The sequence below is a fragment of the Mustela nivalis genome (assembly GCF_964662115.1).
Source record: "Mustela nivalis genome assembly, chromosome: 13".
Lineage (NCBI taxonomy): Eukaryota > Metazoa > Chordata > Mammalia > Carnivora > Mustelidae > Mustela > Mustela nivalis.
In genome coordinates, this window is record NC_139032.1 from 80,807,146 (window position 1) to 80,823,059 (window position 15,914).

The 15,914-nt window shown below is 52.0% G+C and overlaps 1 protein-coding gene across 4 annotated transcripts in view; it reads right to left on the reverse strand.

Moving 5' to 3' along the window:
* TTLL11 (tubulin tyrosine ligase like 11) overlaps positions 1-15,914 on the reverse strand; it is a 225,751-nt gene that overhangs the window by 128,244 nt on the left and 81,593 nt on the right. For all 4 annotated transcript variants that reach the window (XM_082695341.1, XM_082695339.1, XM_082695340.1 and 1 more), the window contains one exon: positions 5,290-5,865. In XM_082695341.1, the coding sequence (XP_082551467.1) occupies positions 5,290-5,865 (576 nt within the window). The remainder of the gene's footprint in view (positions 1-5,289; positions 5,866-15,914) is intronic.

The window sequence follows — 15,914 nt, forward strand, 5'->3', positions numbered from 1 at the left end:
GGGGCATTAATTAGGAGGCTATGGTGGTGGTACAAGTGCAAGGTGATGGCTGCCTAGACGGGGACAGTAGCAACGGAGCTGGTTAGGATGTATTTTAAAGTCTATTTGCAAGACTGGCTTATGTAGCAGACCTAAGAAAAAGGAGAGGGAAAAAGAAGAAAGGATGGCTCAGGTTTTTGCTTTGCGTAACCAATCGGATGCTGCGCATTTACTGAAATAGGAAAACAGTGGCAAGACTAGGTGTGGGAGGGAAATCAAGAGTTTGACTTTGGACATGTTGAGCATGAGAGTCCCACTAGATATCCAAGTAGAAAATGGAAGGAGGCAGCTAAATACACTAGCCTTGGGGCTAAGTGAGATCATTTAGGGAGTGATCGTCGATAGGGGAATTTCCTAAGCACTGAGTGCTGGGTATCTCCTCCTTCAGAAGGAGGGGCGCACAACCAGCAGCCAGCAAGGTGGAAGGAAAAGCAGGCCACAGTGGGAGTCCCTCGCCTCTCTCTGCTTGCCAAATTCTGCTTCATGCCTGAAGCTCCAGCTGCAAGAGCTCCTCCTCTGGGAAGCCCTCCCTGACTGGGTCAGGCAAAGTTAATTACTCCCTTCTCTGAGCGCTCCCAGCATCCTGTAGAGGCCCTCCTCCGGCACATAGGATAAGCAGTTGTGATCCCCAGGTGGCAGTCTTCCCTGTAGCCTGCGCCCCCTCAGGGACCACGTCTTACCCATGACCACCGCCCCACAACTAGCTTGGGGCTTGTCTCAGTGCAAGCCCAGGGAATATTCCAAAGGAAGAAAAAAGCTTATGTATCAGAAGTGGTCAAGAAGGCTTTACGGAGAAGGAGGGATTTAAGCAGCACTTTGGTGGAAGCACTAAATTCCAAAAAACCGTGAGACTGGCGAGAGCACGCCAGGCCAAGACAGAAGAGGACACACGGGCAGGCTCAGGAAGGCACAAATTACGTCTAAGAGGAGCTGCTCTGGGTGGCAGGACAGATGAGGCAACTGCGGCGAAGGAAGGTTAACTTCCAAGCTCACCTGGACGGAGGAGCTGGTATTAGCTCAAACCCAGAGCATTGGAGAGCAAAACCCAAGCCCTTGCGTGACCACAAGGCTGCTTCTTCATCTCCTACCTAGGGGGCGGGCGTCTGGGGCTAAAGGGGAACAGGAGATCAAAAGAACAAAGAAGGAGAAGCAGCTTAGGCTTCAAGAAAGGTGTCTCCTCCAGACCTTTAAGGGAAACGATCACGAGCCAAGAGGAGAGTGAGACACAGAGCTAAAGGAAGATCGACACCCAGCCGCGGAACTGGGAAAGAATGTTCTTGAAAGCCGAGCTGGAAACCTTTCCTCTGTGTGTGTTTTTCTGCCACATGAATCATCTACCCCCACATGGACCTGCCTGCCGAAGCCAGGGTCACACTGCTGCCCTCAAGAAGACTGCCTTGAGGATGTGTCGCGGGGGGCTGGCTGCGCGATGGTGGGGGGTGGGGGGGGCAGCGGGCAGACCGCGATGACAGGGCCGCCGGGTTCCTAGGCAACAGATTACAGGAAGGCTGCCCACAGCCTGAGCCGTGCCAGCAGCCGCTCCGGGCCACCACAATTTCCCGAGTAGTTATTGTGGCTATGATTGGAAAGGGGTCACAATCACATGTTTAAGATAAATGTAATGTCGCTGGCTAGAGTTTATGTCCCGGAATGCGGCAATGTGGGCCCGGCCCAGGCGACAGGCGAAGGGGCGTCACGACAAAGCAATCATTTCTCGTGCTTGCAAAGAACATTGTAGTTTGCAAAGCCCTTTATACTCTTTATCTCACATGCAATGGACAGCAGCTCTGTGAGGAGGCTGAGGAAATAGGCACAGAGAAGTTGAGTGCCTTAGGTAAGGTCACACAGCAACTCCATAGCAGAACCACACCATTTCCCCCAATCTGTGGGCTTCCAAGTTACTTCAGGTATCTGAGACCCAAACTAACAAGTGTCTTATCAAGTGACTAGAATAAAGAAAGTAAGAGAGGACTCCAAGGTGGAAAGAAAACTAGTTATTTTCTTAATCACTGTGAATCTGACATGTATGGGAAACCCAATTTTGAACATCTAACACTTTATACCTTGTCAGAAGTTTTTCTCCCACAGTGCCTCAAGCTCCTCCTAGGAAGGCAGCTGGGGAAGCGGGTGTAGGTGATTGACAGAGAAAGAAACAGAGGCCCAGGGTAGTGAGGGAATTTGCCCAAGGTCACACAGCTGCAAAGGGAAAGAGTTCCTCCGTGGAGCATTGCTTCCAGTCCGGTGCTCGTCCCCTGACCCTGGGCCTGGAAGCAGTTAGTGTTGGTCTAGCAATGGAAAACAGACATGGGGCTGTGGTTCCATGTGCGAGATGTCGTCTGTCCAAACCTGTGGCTCCCTCCTTGTCCGCCCTCCAAGTCCCAACAGCCCCAGCCCCCGGTTCCACCCCAGTGGCTGCTCCATGCAGCCTGTCCACAGCAAGACAAGCGGCAAGCCACTGCCCCTGGCCCTCCTGCCGGCCCCTTCACTGTGCCAGGGCTCCGTGGCTTGGCTGGTCGTGCTGGGCCCACATGACTCTCCTGGAATAGCTGTCACCATCAGACACATGTGGCCTCACAGTCCCCCGGGATGACCCCTGGAGGCCTCCACGTTGCAACTGTCTCCTCTGCCCTAACCTTTTCATGGCTTGGGATCAGACCTGTTTTCTCCGGTCCTATCTCCAAGTTCTGCCCACTTACCCTTTCTAATGCCTTTAAATCCCTACGTGATTGGCTGAGCTGGACATCCTACCTGGGAACCAGAGCCTGGGGTCCAAGTGCCTAAGGACGGATCTCTAGAGGACAACCATCCCTTCCTAGAACTGGCCACCGATTGATTTGCCCTTCAAAGGGTTCCACTGGCTGGCCCGGGAATCCTGCTGACTGGTGCCCAGGGGGAGCCACTCTTCTGGGAGCCTGCACCTCGGGACCAGCCTCCTCTTTGGCCATCAAATAAGCAGCCCCCCCATCAGAGATTCTGCTGCCCCCACTCCGCCTGCCTCTCTCCTGCCACATTCTTGGATGGAGGACGAGAAGCAACCCAAACAAATCATGTGTTTTGGTGTCAGCATAAAAACAGGTGCAAACGAAACAGGACCCAGCAACCCACCTCAACATGCGGTGGAAAAGAATGTTGAGAAAGACTGTTTACTTCATAGCAGCATTTGTATAAAGCTGCAACCCAAGCAAAACAAAGCAAGATAATGTTAGGGAAACATTCGTGCATACGAAAGGTATTTTTTAAGGCAGGGCAATGATAAACATAAAATTCCAGACACTGTGACCCTGGGGGCAGCGGTGGGTAGGGAAATGGGCTGGGGACAAGCCCAGTAGCTGGTGCGCAGTCTTGGGTCGGGAGGTGGCACTTGGGATGCCCATTTTGCTGTTCTGCTCCAAAGCTTACGGACAGGTTCCGTGTGTTCTTTTTATATGTTCACCTGCCACAGAGTAATTTTAGAGATGAGTAGGAGAGGGTCCCAGGGGTCCTCCTTCTTCCCATCAGCTCTGATTATCTGGTGGCAGGGACCCGGCTGTCTACAGAGTGTCCGGACTCCAGCCTCACCCTGCTTCACGGCTCTGCTCTCACTCCCCCTTCCCTTCCGGCCACGCTCTGGCTGGGGCCGCCACACTGTGGCCCCGGCCGCATCGCTCCCTCGAAGACCATCCTCGCCAGTCACGAAGCACAGTGGGCAATTTCAGTTCTGGTCTCGTGTGACAGCCCAGTGGCATTCGCCACTGGTGATCCCTGCCTGCTCTTTCTGCAAGCTCGTCTTCCTTGGCGCTCGGCGTGCTTCCTCTGCTGATATCCCTTCGACATCTCAAGCCCCTTCTTGTTGGCCTCTGGTGCAGGCCCCTCCCCCAGGCCCCACCAGCTATCTCTTGCCTAAACAGCCGTGCCCTCGGGAGTCTTCTGAGGCCCCGTCTCTTCTGCAGCCTCACATGGCTTTGGTCACTGTGTGAACGCTGATGAGTTCCCAGCCCAGCCCTGTCTCTCTCACTCCTGAACTCCAGGTCCAAATGTCCAACTGTCCACTCAAACTTTCCAACCGGATGTCACATGGGCTCTTCAAGGGCATGTTCAAGTCCAGCTCCTGACCTTCCCCACACAAGCCTTTCCTGTGGCTTCTGTTCATCCATCCAAATGCCTAAGCCACCTGTGAGTCAGTCTTGGTTCTCCCCTGTCCCTCACTGCCACGGCCTCATGACTCTCTCAAGCCCCATCAGTCACCAGCCCAGCCCTTCCACCTGCTACATGGCTCTCAGATCTACTCTCTCCACCAGCACCAAGACCTTCCCAGTCCAAGTGAACACCAGCTCTTGCTTACAGGAGAGCAATCGGTTCCCTAGCCACCTCCCTGCTCCCAGTGCCCAATCCACTCCCGACCTTGCAGCTGGTTTGTTATTTGCGATGTGCACATCTAAGCCCACCATTCACCTGTCTACATCCCATGGGGCCCCCACCGCCCTCAGCCTTCCATAACTCGGCCACAACCTACCGCTCCCACCTCCTCTTCCCTCATCTCCCTCCAAGCTCTGTCTCAAGCCCCACCCTCCAACCACACCGAACCTCTTTCAATTCTTCAAATTGCATGACTCCCCCATCCCCCTAGGGCTGCGAACATGACCCCTCACTCAGAACACTGTCTCCCCAGCCCTATCCAGGATCTCTGACTTCGTCTAACTGCCTCTCCTTCTGCAGAGGCTTCCCAGCCCAGCCAGAAAATGCCAGATGGTCCCACAACGTCACAGTGACCAGTCCATTTCTTCCTCTACTCCAGCACTTGTGACATATTCATACGGGGCACTTTTAAAGGATTTGTCTCCCATATCAGTCAACTCCCTGCCTTGGCCGGGGGAGCCATGACTGACCATCTGCGCAGCACCTGGGACAAGACCTGGCCCCCTACGAAGGTACAAAACGCTGGAAGGAAGGATGAATAAATAAATGGCAAGCACCGTGCTTATGTTATTTCATTTAATTCTTACAAGAATCCTCTCAGGGAGGTACTCTTTGTCTCATTTTACAGGTGAGCAAAGGGAAGTAACTTGCCTCAAATCACACGACTGGCAAATAAAAAGCTGGACCCAGGTTTAACAACAGAGGCCACACCGCAATTCCCCCCTCCCATACCCCCCCACCCCCTGGACCCCCCCTGGCCACCCTGCCCCCACCCCGCATCCCACAGGAAGCCAGGGGGCCCTCCACAGGTCCTGTGAAGTTTGGGGAACTCAGGCTGGGACTGGCAACGGTTACCTGGAAGCACGTGGGCCCCGGCCTCCCCGCGGGGATGTCCGACTGGTAGAAAACTTTGAGCTCTGGAGTCAGGGCAATGACAGTCTTAATCACCAGGGAGATGATGTCAGACCAGACCTTCTTGATGTCAACACCTTTGGAAGACAGCCTACAGAGAATGCTAGAGAAAGTCCTCTTGCTGCCCGTGCTCGTGCTGTCCGAATGGACGAAGTTGCCACTGTGGATGTTCAGGGAGTAGTTGGTCAGGTGCATGAAGGTGTGGTGCAGGTTTTTGGGGCTGGGCTCCTGGTATGGCTCGGTACAAAATCTAGAGAGTCCGTCTTTGGCTATGTAAATCTCCAGGGGGTCTAAGGACTTGAGTAAGACATACAGACGGATGTCAAACTTGAGCTTGTCGATCAGAAGAGGTTTGCAGATGTACTCCTGGACCACCGCCGGCCGGCTCTGTAGGGTCCCTGCCAGGCGGATGTCACTGGGGTCTTTAATGAGGTAGATGCCATCGCCCTGACAGCCACTGTCAGGTTTCACGATGAACGTGGGCTTCCAGGAGGGGTCGCCATCTTTCACCATTCGAACCTGGTGGGGGAAAAAAGCACAGTTGGCATTACATTCTTTTCCTCTCCAGGCCCCCAAGACAGAGCAGGACCTCAGCCAATGTTTGGGGAAGGAGTGATAAAGTGAGCCCCATCCGTGGGAGTGTTCACGAAGCACCGGGGCGGGGGGCGGATAACAATGGGGCTAGGTATCGAGATCTGGACCTAAGATCTGTCCTCAGTCTTGTCCTCTAGGAAGGGGACCGGGAGTGTTGTAGGTCTGCAGTCACAGGACCTAGGTCCAAATTCCAGGTCTTTGTCAGTTGTGAGGTCTAATACCGGGCAAGCCATTTAACTAACGATGACGTGTTAATGGTGAGGAGGAGGAGGAGCGGAAGGAGAAGGATAATGGCCTAGCACCATTCTTTTAAAAAGATTTTATTTATTTATAAAGAGAGCATGATCGGAGCGGGGAGCAAGGCAAGGGGAGAGGGAGAAGCTGATTCCCCACGGAGCAGGGTGCCCGACGCGGGGCTCGAACCCAGCATCCGGAGATCATGACCTGAGATCATGACCTGAGCTTAACCGACTGAGCCACCCAGGCGCCCGGCTTTGCACCACGTAGGAGTGCCTGCGAAGCGCCAGGGACTCTATGAGGCACAGGACAGCAGTCACCTACTCTGACCCTCACAGAGAACATAATTCTCTTCTCACGGCACAGGGAGCAGAGAGGGCAAAGCCGATGTTCGGAATGTGGGCACCAATCCCACTGCCCCAGGGCTCCACCCTGGCCCAGCTCTTCCCGCGTGACCTTGGGCAAGTTACTTAAGTTCCTGGTGACTTCCTCACCTACAGAACGGCAGTAAGATCGTTCTGAGCAGTAAGATTGTCAGTAAGATTCATGTGAGGATGAAATGAGATAAGGAATGCAAAGGTCCAAGCACTCAGAACCGGAGCCGGGAAAGGCAGCAGGAAGCCCAGCTCTTCCTGCTTCTTAAGGAAGAAGTAACTTGTCTGCTAACTGAGAGGCGAAACAGGGATTAGAATCTCCATCAGGGACTCTAAAGTGTCTGCACCTTCCTCTCTCCTACTGGGTTTCTGCTTCCTCCTCTTAAAATTGGGCATCTAGGAGCTCCTGGGTGGCTCAGTTCATTAAGGGTCTGCCTTCAGCTCAGGTCATGATCCTGGGGTCCTGGGATCGAGCCCTGCCCCAGGCTGCGTGCTCAGCGGGGAGTCTGCCTCTCCCTCTCCCTCGGCTCATACTCACGCTAGCTCTCAAATAAATAAATAAATAAATCTTTTTAAAAAAGGAAAATAAAAATAAAAATGGGGCCCAAAAACCTACCCTTATGGGGTCACAGTAAAGAGGAGAGAAACTAAAATGTGCAAAGGGCCGAGCATAAGAGCAAATGCGGAGCTAGCTCAGGGAAACGTTCGTGTTACCACGTGGATCTCCTATTTGGTTCCTCTAGCAGACCCCGCCCATCCTCCTTTGGTCCTTTGAGATGGTTCTGAAGCTAGTACTGCCATCCGTACTATCGTACCATCGACGGTCTTCCCTGCTCCAGGTCAGCGGCACACGCACAGAATTATCCGGGGCACTTGACCCGTCCAGTCAGTCTGGATCCGCAGGTCTGCATAATTCACGCGCACCCAGTTTCCCCTGGACACTCTCAGGTCCGCCCTGCAGCCATGGAGAATGCACAGAGTTGGACATGGAGGGGGCGGGGGAGCTGGCGGAAGCTGGAGGCGGATGGGAAAGAGTGCAACTCATGGTGTGCAGGAGCTCCCGTGCTGGGCTCTTCTGGGCTCTGTAACTCCGAGCCATACCTGGGGCCTGAGGAGGGGGCATCCCCCCACACTGGACTCACCCCGGCCCTCCACCTTTGCTGCGGGCGCTCAGCCCAGGACAGCTGCACTCTGGGTTTTACTTATCTCTCTGGCCAGCCTATATTTCTAAGTGAAGCTTTTGCCAATTCCTTGGGCACTATCGGTTACTCCGGGCTTGTAAAAGATCTTTAACAATGGAGAAACACTTAAAACCTTAATAATGGTCCACATCAATTGTTTCCCCTTGTCAGCAGGATTCGGGAATGGAAGTTCACAAGAGATCAATGCAAGCCTCCCAGGGCCTTCCACGGAGCCCTTCTTGTAACTACGACCTTGACGTGTATGTAGTTATTTAATATGCATCCAAAGCATTCCTATATTTGGCCCTTCACAGTAAATACAAGCATGTGGGAAGAATGGCAGTTATGGATCAAAAAGTGAAAAATGTCAAGTTTGCACTGATGGATAATTTTTCCCTCTGGAAAGCTTTTACTATGCTCAAGACACTAACAGTTCAATATATTATGAGGAGCAATATTTTCTCCTTTGAATTCAGTGTATATGCCTTAAATAAATTAAACTACATGGTCAATAGTCTCTGTCATTCATTGCATTACCGAATATTTCTTCTGTTCTTTGCCAGGGTAGGACCATACAAATCATGATTATTAATACTAACAGAATCATTGAAATTTTAGAACCGGGAGGATCCTTAGAGATCAGTGCCACCCAGTCCTCCCATAATTCAAACTGGGAAGCTGAGGCTCTGAAAGGGGGCATGACTTGCCCGGGGTCCCCTCACTGGCTGGCGGGATGGTTCGTAGGAGAACTAAAGTCGTCTGACCTTACTGCGGGTTCTCTACACCCACTTACCTCTCCTAAGTTAAAGGTAAATGCCTCTTTTTCCTGAATATTAGGGAATTAATATTAGAATAATAGGGAAGATTCTCTCCCTATGGCAGAGAGTGTTGGGTGTCTGATCTCTGGCGGCACACTGAGGAATCTGGACCCTGAGCATGGCCTTCTCAGAGTTACAACCACAGATGCTGAGTTTGCTAGGGCCTCCCCCATTCCAGAAGCTTCTGCCCAGGTTCCTGGCTTATTATAATATAGGTACAATCTATGAGGAAGCCTCAGAGCTCTGAGTTTCCACAGCCACCAGATCCTTCGGTGGCTTCTATTTTTATAAGGGAAAGAGATTTTTCCAGAATTCATATTCACCTCTCCTCTGAGGTTTTACCCCAGAGTGACCCTTTCCTTCCCAGTTATTAAAGTTAAGAACAAATGCACTAGTTCTTGGCAAGAACACATGGACTAGAATAAAAATATAGTCTCTCTAACTAGGCCCCAGCCCCAGAAATTCTGATTTAATAGATCTAGGAGGAGACCTGGGCATGTGTACTTTGGAAAGAGCATGAGGGATGATTCTGATGTTCACTCTGCTTGAGAACCACTGAACTAATGTGAATTGAATGAAAATGCAATCGGGGACCAACATATCGAATGAAGTTTTATGCACTGGTGTCAGACCGAATGGGAGAAAGACCTGCATGTACGCTACAGCTGCTGGTATCTCCAGTTTTACCCAAAGCTGCTGTTGGACGTGAAATCCATTATCTTGTAACTAGGCACGGATGGCTCAAAGAGATGCAAAGAGGATATGGTGGCCTGATTGCTTGGCAGGCATCGGGCCTATTGAAAAATGTGTCTTTTACTGACCCCTAGTGGATGTTGAAGAAATGTGACTGGAAAAGACCCCTCATTCAAAATTCCAACTCTTAGCAGTAACCTGCTCTACCAAGGTGGTCTTAAAGAAGCACCGCTACAAAGAGCTCTCTCCGTAGACTGTTAAGGTAAAGTAAGGTCATAGTTCAGATGAACTCATCTCTACAAGGCCAGGGTTGGCCAAGGTCACATTCAGCGTTCATGCTCTCTGTTCTTGAAATATATTTCAAGTGTTCTCCCTACTACACAGATGGGACTATCTGCTAAAATTCTCTCTTAGTATGTATAAAACTTCTAAAATTATGGGCAGCATGAATATGAAATCCTGTAAATATATACCACAAAAACATCTGTGGCTTTTCTATTCTTCACTGTGCTTTTTTGTATTTTCCCAACTTCCCATTACGGGGGGAAAAAAAAATGAGTAGCAAGGGTCGGCAGCAAGTGTCTCTAAATGTATATAAGGAATACTTCTTGGTGAGTGAATACGTGTTTGTCCACGTTCGTAGCAGCAGGACTCACAATAGCCAAAATGTGGGAGAAGTCTGAGTGTCCATCAACAGATGAGTGGTAAAAAAAAAAAAAAAAAAAGTGCTATCCACATACAACAGAAGACTATTCTGCCATATAAAGGAAGGGAGTTCAGACACCTGCCACAGTGGGTGAACCTGGAGGACATTATGCTAAGCGAAATAAGCTGTCACACAAAAGGACAAATGCTGAACGGTCGCACTTACATGAAGTACCCAGAGAAGTCAGAATTCTCAGAGACTGAAAGCAGAGCAGTTACGAGAGACTTAGGAGAGAGAGAAACAGAGAGCTGGCGTGTGAGAGGCACAGAGTGTCAGTCCGGGGAGATAGAAAAAGTTCTGGAGACAGGTGGTGGTGACGGTGGCACAGGAGAGTGAATGTGTTGGAGGCCACTCAACTGTCCACTTAAAAATGGTGTCGATGGGGGCGCCTGGGTGGCTCAGTGGTTAAGCTGCTGCCTTCGGCTTGGGTCATGATCCCGGGGTCCTGGGATCGAGCCCTGCATCGGGCTCTCTGCTCGGCGGGGAGCCTGCTTCCTCCTCTCTCTCTGCCTGCCTCTGCCTGCCTCTCTGCCTCTCTTGTGATCTCTGTCTGTCAAATAAGTAAATGAAATCTTTAAAAAAAAAAAAAATGGTGTCGATGGCGAATTTTACCTTGTGTGGATTTTACCACAATTTTTAAAAGTTTTTAAAAATGTTTAGTAGAATAAAGAAACTAAATATTGATGAGTTGGAAAGAAAATTGAAGTTAAAACAAAAAACAAAAAACAGAAAATGTGGATTCTAGCCCTAGTTTAGTCGGATAATTTCTGATGGTGTGACCTTGGGTAAGTCACCTAAGCTCTCCTGGGCTTTGTTGTATTCAACTATAAAATAAAGAGGGCACACTAAGGTCCCTGGCTTCTGCCGACTCCCAGGGTCTAAACAATGATTTATCTTGACATCACCACAGTTGAAGGCTGTGTTACAAACACGCAAGTGACATTAATCAGCGGAGAGCTCCCGCCACCGTGATGAGAGCCTCGGGAGGGTCTACAAGAGTGGGAGATCTGGACTGGAGATTTATGATGCACTTGAAGAAGTTGGCTGGGCGTCTGGGGGAAGCGAGCTAAAATATTTTGAAAGAGAAATTCAGCAATGGGAATCCTAAGCCACAAACCAAGATTAGCCATGAGGGGCAGCTAAGAGGACAGCTTCTGAGGAAATACAGTGTGTGCAATCCCAGGGAGGTCAAAGGCCGTTTGGAGCACTCCTCTGTCACTCAGGTAGATTTGCATCCAACCTCAGCAACCGAGAGACCCTCGGTGTTGAAGGCACGGGTAAAACGAAGCCTCTGAAAGACGAGCCCATGTCACAAAGCACATGCGTGCAGGGTCCGGCTCCTTCCAGCTTCGGTGGGCCAAGCCTTGCTCCCAGGGCAAATCCCTATGGCCGGCATTCCAGGTGATCTCTGAGTCAGCTGAGGAGGGAGCAGCTCTCAGTTAGGGTACCGAGGGCCAGACCAAAAGGGGCAGAGTGGGAGGCAGACAGGTGCTGCCAAGAGGAAGAACCGGGCAGGTTCTGCTGCAGCGGGGTTTATAAAAGTGGGAGAAATCGCGCTCTGTCAGCGCAAGTACAAACGGTTCCAGTGGCTGGAGAACAGCGAGCAGTGAAGTGGGGGGTGCACTGAAAGTCTCACCAGTGAGATCTGCCGGGGGCCAGCTAACAACAAGCTTCACACACAGCCCCTGGGCACTCATAAGTGTATCATCTCATTTAATCCTCCACAACCCTATTTTACAGCTAAGGAAATGGGGGCCCAGAGATGTTAATTAACTTGCCAATGGTCACACAGCCACTAGGACGAGGATTTAAGCACAAACCGTCAGATTCCAGAGCCCCTGTCTGTAGTGAATGAGGGGACGGAAGCAGACCGTGTCTGGGCATGAGGTGGGGCCTGACAGGGAAGGGCCCTGAATATCATTCTAGGGAGTCTGGACCATGTCCTAAAGTGACAGGGCTTTAGAAGGAACAACTTAATTAGACATGTACTTAGAAATATCCCTCTGGCTGCTGCACAGAAAATGGCCTGGAGGGGCAGAGGCTGGGGGCAGAGAGAAAGAGCCTGAACTGAGGCTGGGGGCGGGGGGGGGGGGGGGGGGAGGAGGCCGGCTGGAGAATATTTTGGAGGTAAAGTCAATGGAGCTGAATGATGAGGTGAGGGAGAGAGAGAGATCTGGGGGAGGGCAGGGGGCAACAGAGGGAGGGCGCGGGCCAGAGGGCACACAACTGGAGAGGTTCTGTGGCCACTGGAAACTGCAGCCGGAGCTCCGGAGAGACATCTGAGGCCATTAGGTCCCAGCACAATGGCAGTGGCCTCCACGATGGGTCTGGTTCCGCAGGGACAGTAGTGGCCGCCTGGGGAACGAGAGGCTGGAGGAGCAGAGGAGGTCACGAAATGCCTTCTATTTGTACACGGTCTGCAGGCAGCTGGTCGATTTTCAATCGGTGATGCCAGGCCACCATACCAGGCCACCGCACGGCTCGCACTCATGGGGAGAATGGTTTGGAAGAAAAGAGACCAGACCCAGGAAGGTTCAGGGCTGTAAAGTCTTGAAGGCCTGGGCTGGACTGGGGCAGTAAGGCAGAGGTGGGCTCGGGGGCACCCAGGGACTGGAGGCAGGTGAAGGAGAGAGGGGGCTGCAGCAGGGAGGGGCACCGCTTACAGACGGGGGGTGCAGGGCACAGCATGGGGAGCTCAGCCCATTGACTGACTATTCCCCGAGCCATGAAGCCAACATAAAACTCCCTCACATCCTTCTACAAGCCCCTTCCCGTTCATCGGAACCGGACTACGGTGTCCAGTCTTTCATACCAAGGGCTCATTCTGACCCTCGCAGTCACTTTTGAAGTGTTAGCAAAAGTAGAGACTGCTGTCTGGCAGAGGTGAGACTCAAGGCTCTGATTTTAAACTCAGACGTGGAATAACTTGAACTGGAGGACGGGGATCCGAACCAGCTTCTCCGGCGGGTGGTTAGTGGGAGGACGGCGGGTTCCACAGCAGGAGCAGCATCTGCCCCTGCCTGGGCACACGTCTCACCACTCCCTCGCTTTTGAAGAGTTCCAGTGACGGAAACTCGAGTGGCAAATTAAAAAAGCAAATACAAAAACCTCCGTTCCTTTTATGACGGATGGGTATCCTGGGTTTATCTGAACAGTTTAGAAGAAATACCACGAGTGAGTCCCCAGGTGTGGTAGCCGGCCTCGCATGCACAAGTCCTGGGCATGCCTTCCAAGGCCCTCCTCCTTCGGCAGGCTAGCCCTCGCCTGCCACAGACTCAGGGCCTCCCCCTGCCTTCCCTCTGTCCCGCTTTCTCACCCCTACACCTTGACAAGCTTCCCACCCTCTCCACCCAGCCCCGCCCCTCTTTGCCGGCAGAGCTCCTATTCCGCCTCCAACTCTGAGAATCACCTCTGAGAATCCTTCCCTGGCTTACAACCCTCCAGGCCGAAAGGCCACTCTGGTGCTCCCAGGGCTGTGGCCGCTCACCTTTCCACAGCACATCTCCATCACATTATAATGGCTCACGCGTCCTTAACTTGATAGCGATCTTGCATTATAGGAACATACTTAGGTACTGTGCATTATGAAAGCTAAGAACATGGACATGACAGCCAACCACCTGCAGGGCTACGAAGCCCAGCACCACTGCCCCTGAGTAGCTAGGTAACCCTCCACAGTTTTCATACCTCTGTGTCTCAGTTTGCTTACCTGAGAAATGGGAGCAATAGTAGTGCCTCTGCCGTAGGGCTGTTGTGAGGATTGCATCAGGTAAGGAATGTAAAGGGCTTGAGCAAACACACAGGGGCTATTATTGTTTATTTTTCTGTCTCTCCCACTCAAGGACGTGTTTGTTGAGGCTAAAGACCACGCCTTACTTTAGTCGCTATTCCCTGTTATGTAGCGGGGTGGATGCCCGCTAAATATTTTACAAAATTACCATTAAGAAGCTTGGTTACTACAGCCTTTATAAACGGCAGGAACATTACTTAACAGATACGTAGCTGAGAGACTGCCAGATAAGGCGACTTCTCCTGTAGAAACAAAATTATTTTAGCAAGTAAGTTTCCTCTAAACGACCACTGGTGAAACACACATCCTGTGCTATGACCGTTGTGGTCCTCGTCTACTGAAGCCTCACAGCAATCCTGCAGGGAAATAGAGGCTCCGAGAGGTGGAGTCCCAGGCCAAAGTCACACAGCAGAGTAGCAGTAAAGTGACTGGAAACCAAGCTGGTCAGATTCAGAAAGCCTGTGAACTTTCCATGACAACTGCCTTCTTTGGGAAAACTCAAAGCAGTTAACATGTGGGGCCTGTTGTTTAACAGGCAAAGTATGGAGGGAGACAGACATAGGAAGACAAAGTTATAGCCACGCAGGGCAGGACTCATCTTGCTCTGGCTGGGGCTAGCCGGTGTGAGAAGAGGGATTCCCAGCCACAGAGCCTGGTTGGGCCCAGGAAGGAGTTCATTCTCTCTCTCTCTCTCTCTCTCTCGCTCACACACACACACACACACAGAAACTGGAGACTTGCTCAAGGCCATACAACTAGTGACCCGAAACACAACTCTGATTTCTAACCCAAAGTTCTTCTCACTATAATTGATTCAGTCATTTGAAGCGGTCTTTCAGAAAGAACCTGGAAAGAAGTTCTCTCTCCTCGTTCTGAATAATAACATTCGTTTGGTCTTAGAATACGTTTGGATGCTTTTCAGAGTGATCGCCGTGTTCAGTCTCCAAGCCTCCATTCTAGGGAGACAGAGGAAGGGGAGCCCGGAGAGAACGGAGCCTGCAGCCGCCCCCGGGAAGGCGACCCCGGAGCAGCACCCCGGGCCCACGCTGCCTCGTGTGTTGAAGGCGCTCTCAGCGACACGCAAGGGGGACACAGCACCACAGCCTCCAGGCAGCCGGCGCGATGATCACAAAGACCGAGGGGAGCCTCTCCACGGAAGTCCCCAGTCCAGCCTGTTGTCAGTGTGATTTCATGGGTCCCACTCTCTGTGAGCAGCAACTTCATGTGGGCCACAATCAACCCATCATTAGTGAGCAATCCAAAAGCCCCTCTAGAACACGCCTGGGACTATAAAACCTGCTTAACAGGAAGGAACCAGTCATGTGGCGAGACTGTCCATTTTCCTCCGGGGCCTCCCCGCCACGCCGGGAGACAGGACACGAGGACAGCCGGCCCACCAGCCAGGCCCCCCATCTCTCCCGGGTTCCCTGACCAGGCTCTGACCAGGCTTGCTGGGCCTGCGCACAGGAGGGCCCCGGGCGGCAGCTCCCCTTGACCCCGCCACCGGGTGCACGTATCCGAGAGTCTATTGGGAGCCGCAGAGCAGAGGGCGTGGGCTTTGGAGTCGGACAGACCTGGGTTCAAATCTCAACTTGGCCTCTCCTAAGCTGAGCCTTGGCCAAGTGACTTAGCCCGTGTGTCTTCAGTATTCCCACCCAGAAGACAGGAACGACAGCGCCGAGTTCCTGTTGCTGCCGTGAGGATTCAACACGCTCTTGCATTTCTATTTAACGCAGGACTGTTCTTTTTTAATAGTACTACTTTTGGTTTCATTTTACTTTATTATTATGCTGCTCTGGTCTCCTGATCATCCTCCAGATTCCACACGGCGGCTCCTCCCTGACCTACTTGGCTGGAATCTAATGCCGACTCTGCCATCCTACAGCAAGCTCAGTCCCCAGGGACTGGCCTGTCTCCTGACCCTCAGCTGTTCCCTGCTCCCCTCCCCCAGCAGCCTCCCATTCACCCCAGCAGAGTCCAGCCCACAGCCTCAGGTCATTCCCTGGCCCCATAGGCCCCACTCTCCTACCTCCCTTGCCCACAGTCTCCTCCTGAGACCCCAGAAGGCATGTAGCTGATCCCACCTGGAATACAACACCTGATGCCTGAGAAAGTGCTCTTTCCAGCTAAACTTGTTTTTCAGGACTGAGAGGTTTCTGCTAATGAACAGGCTAA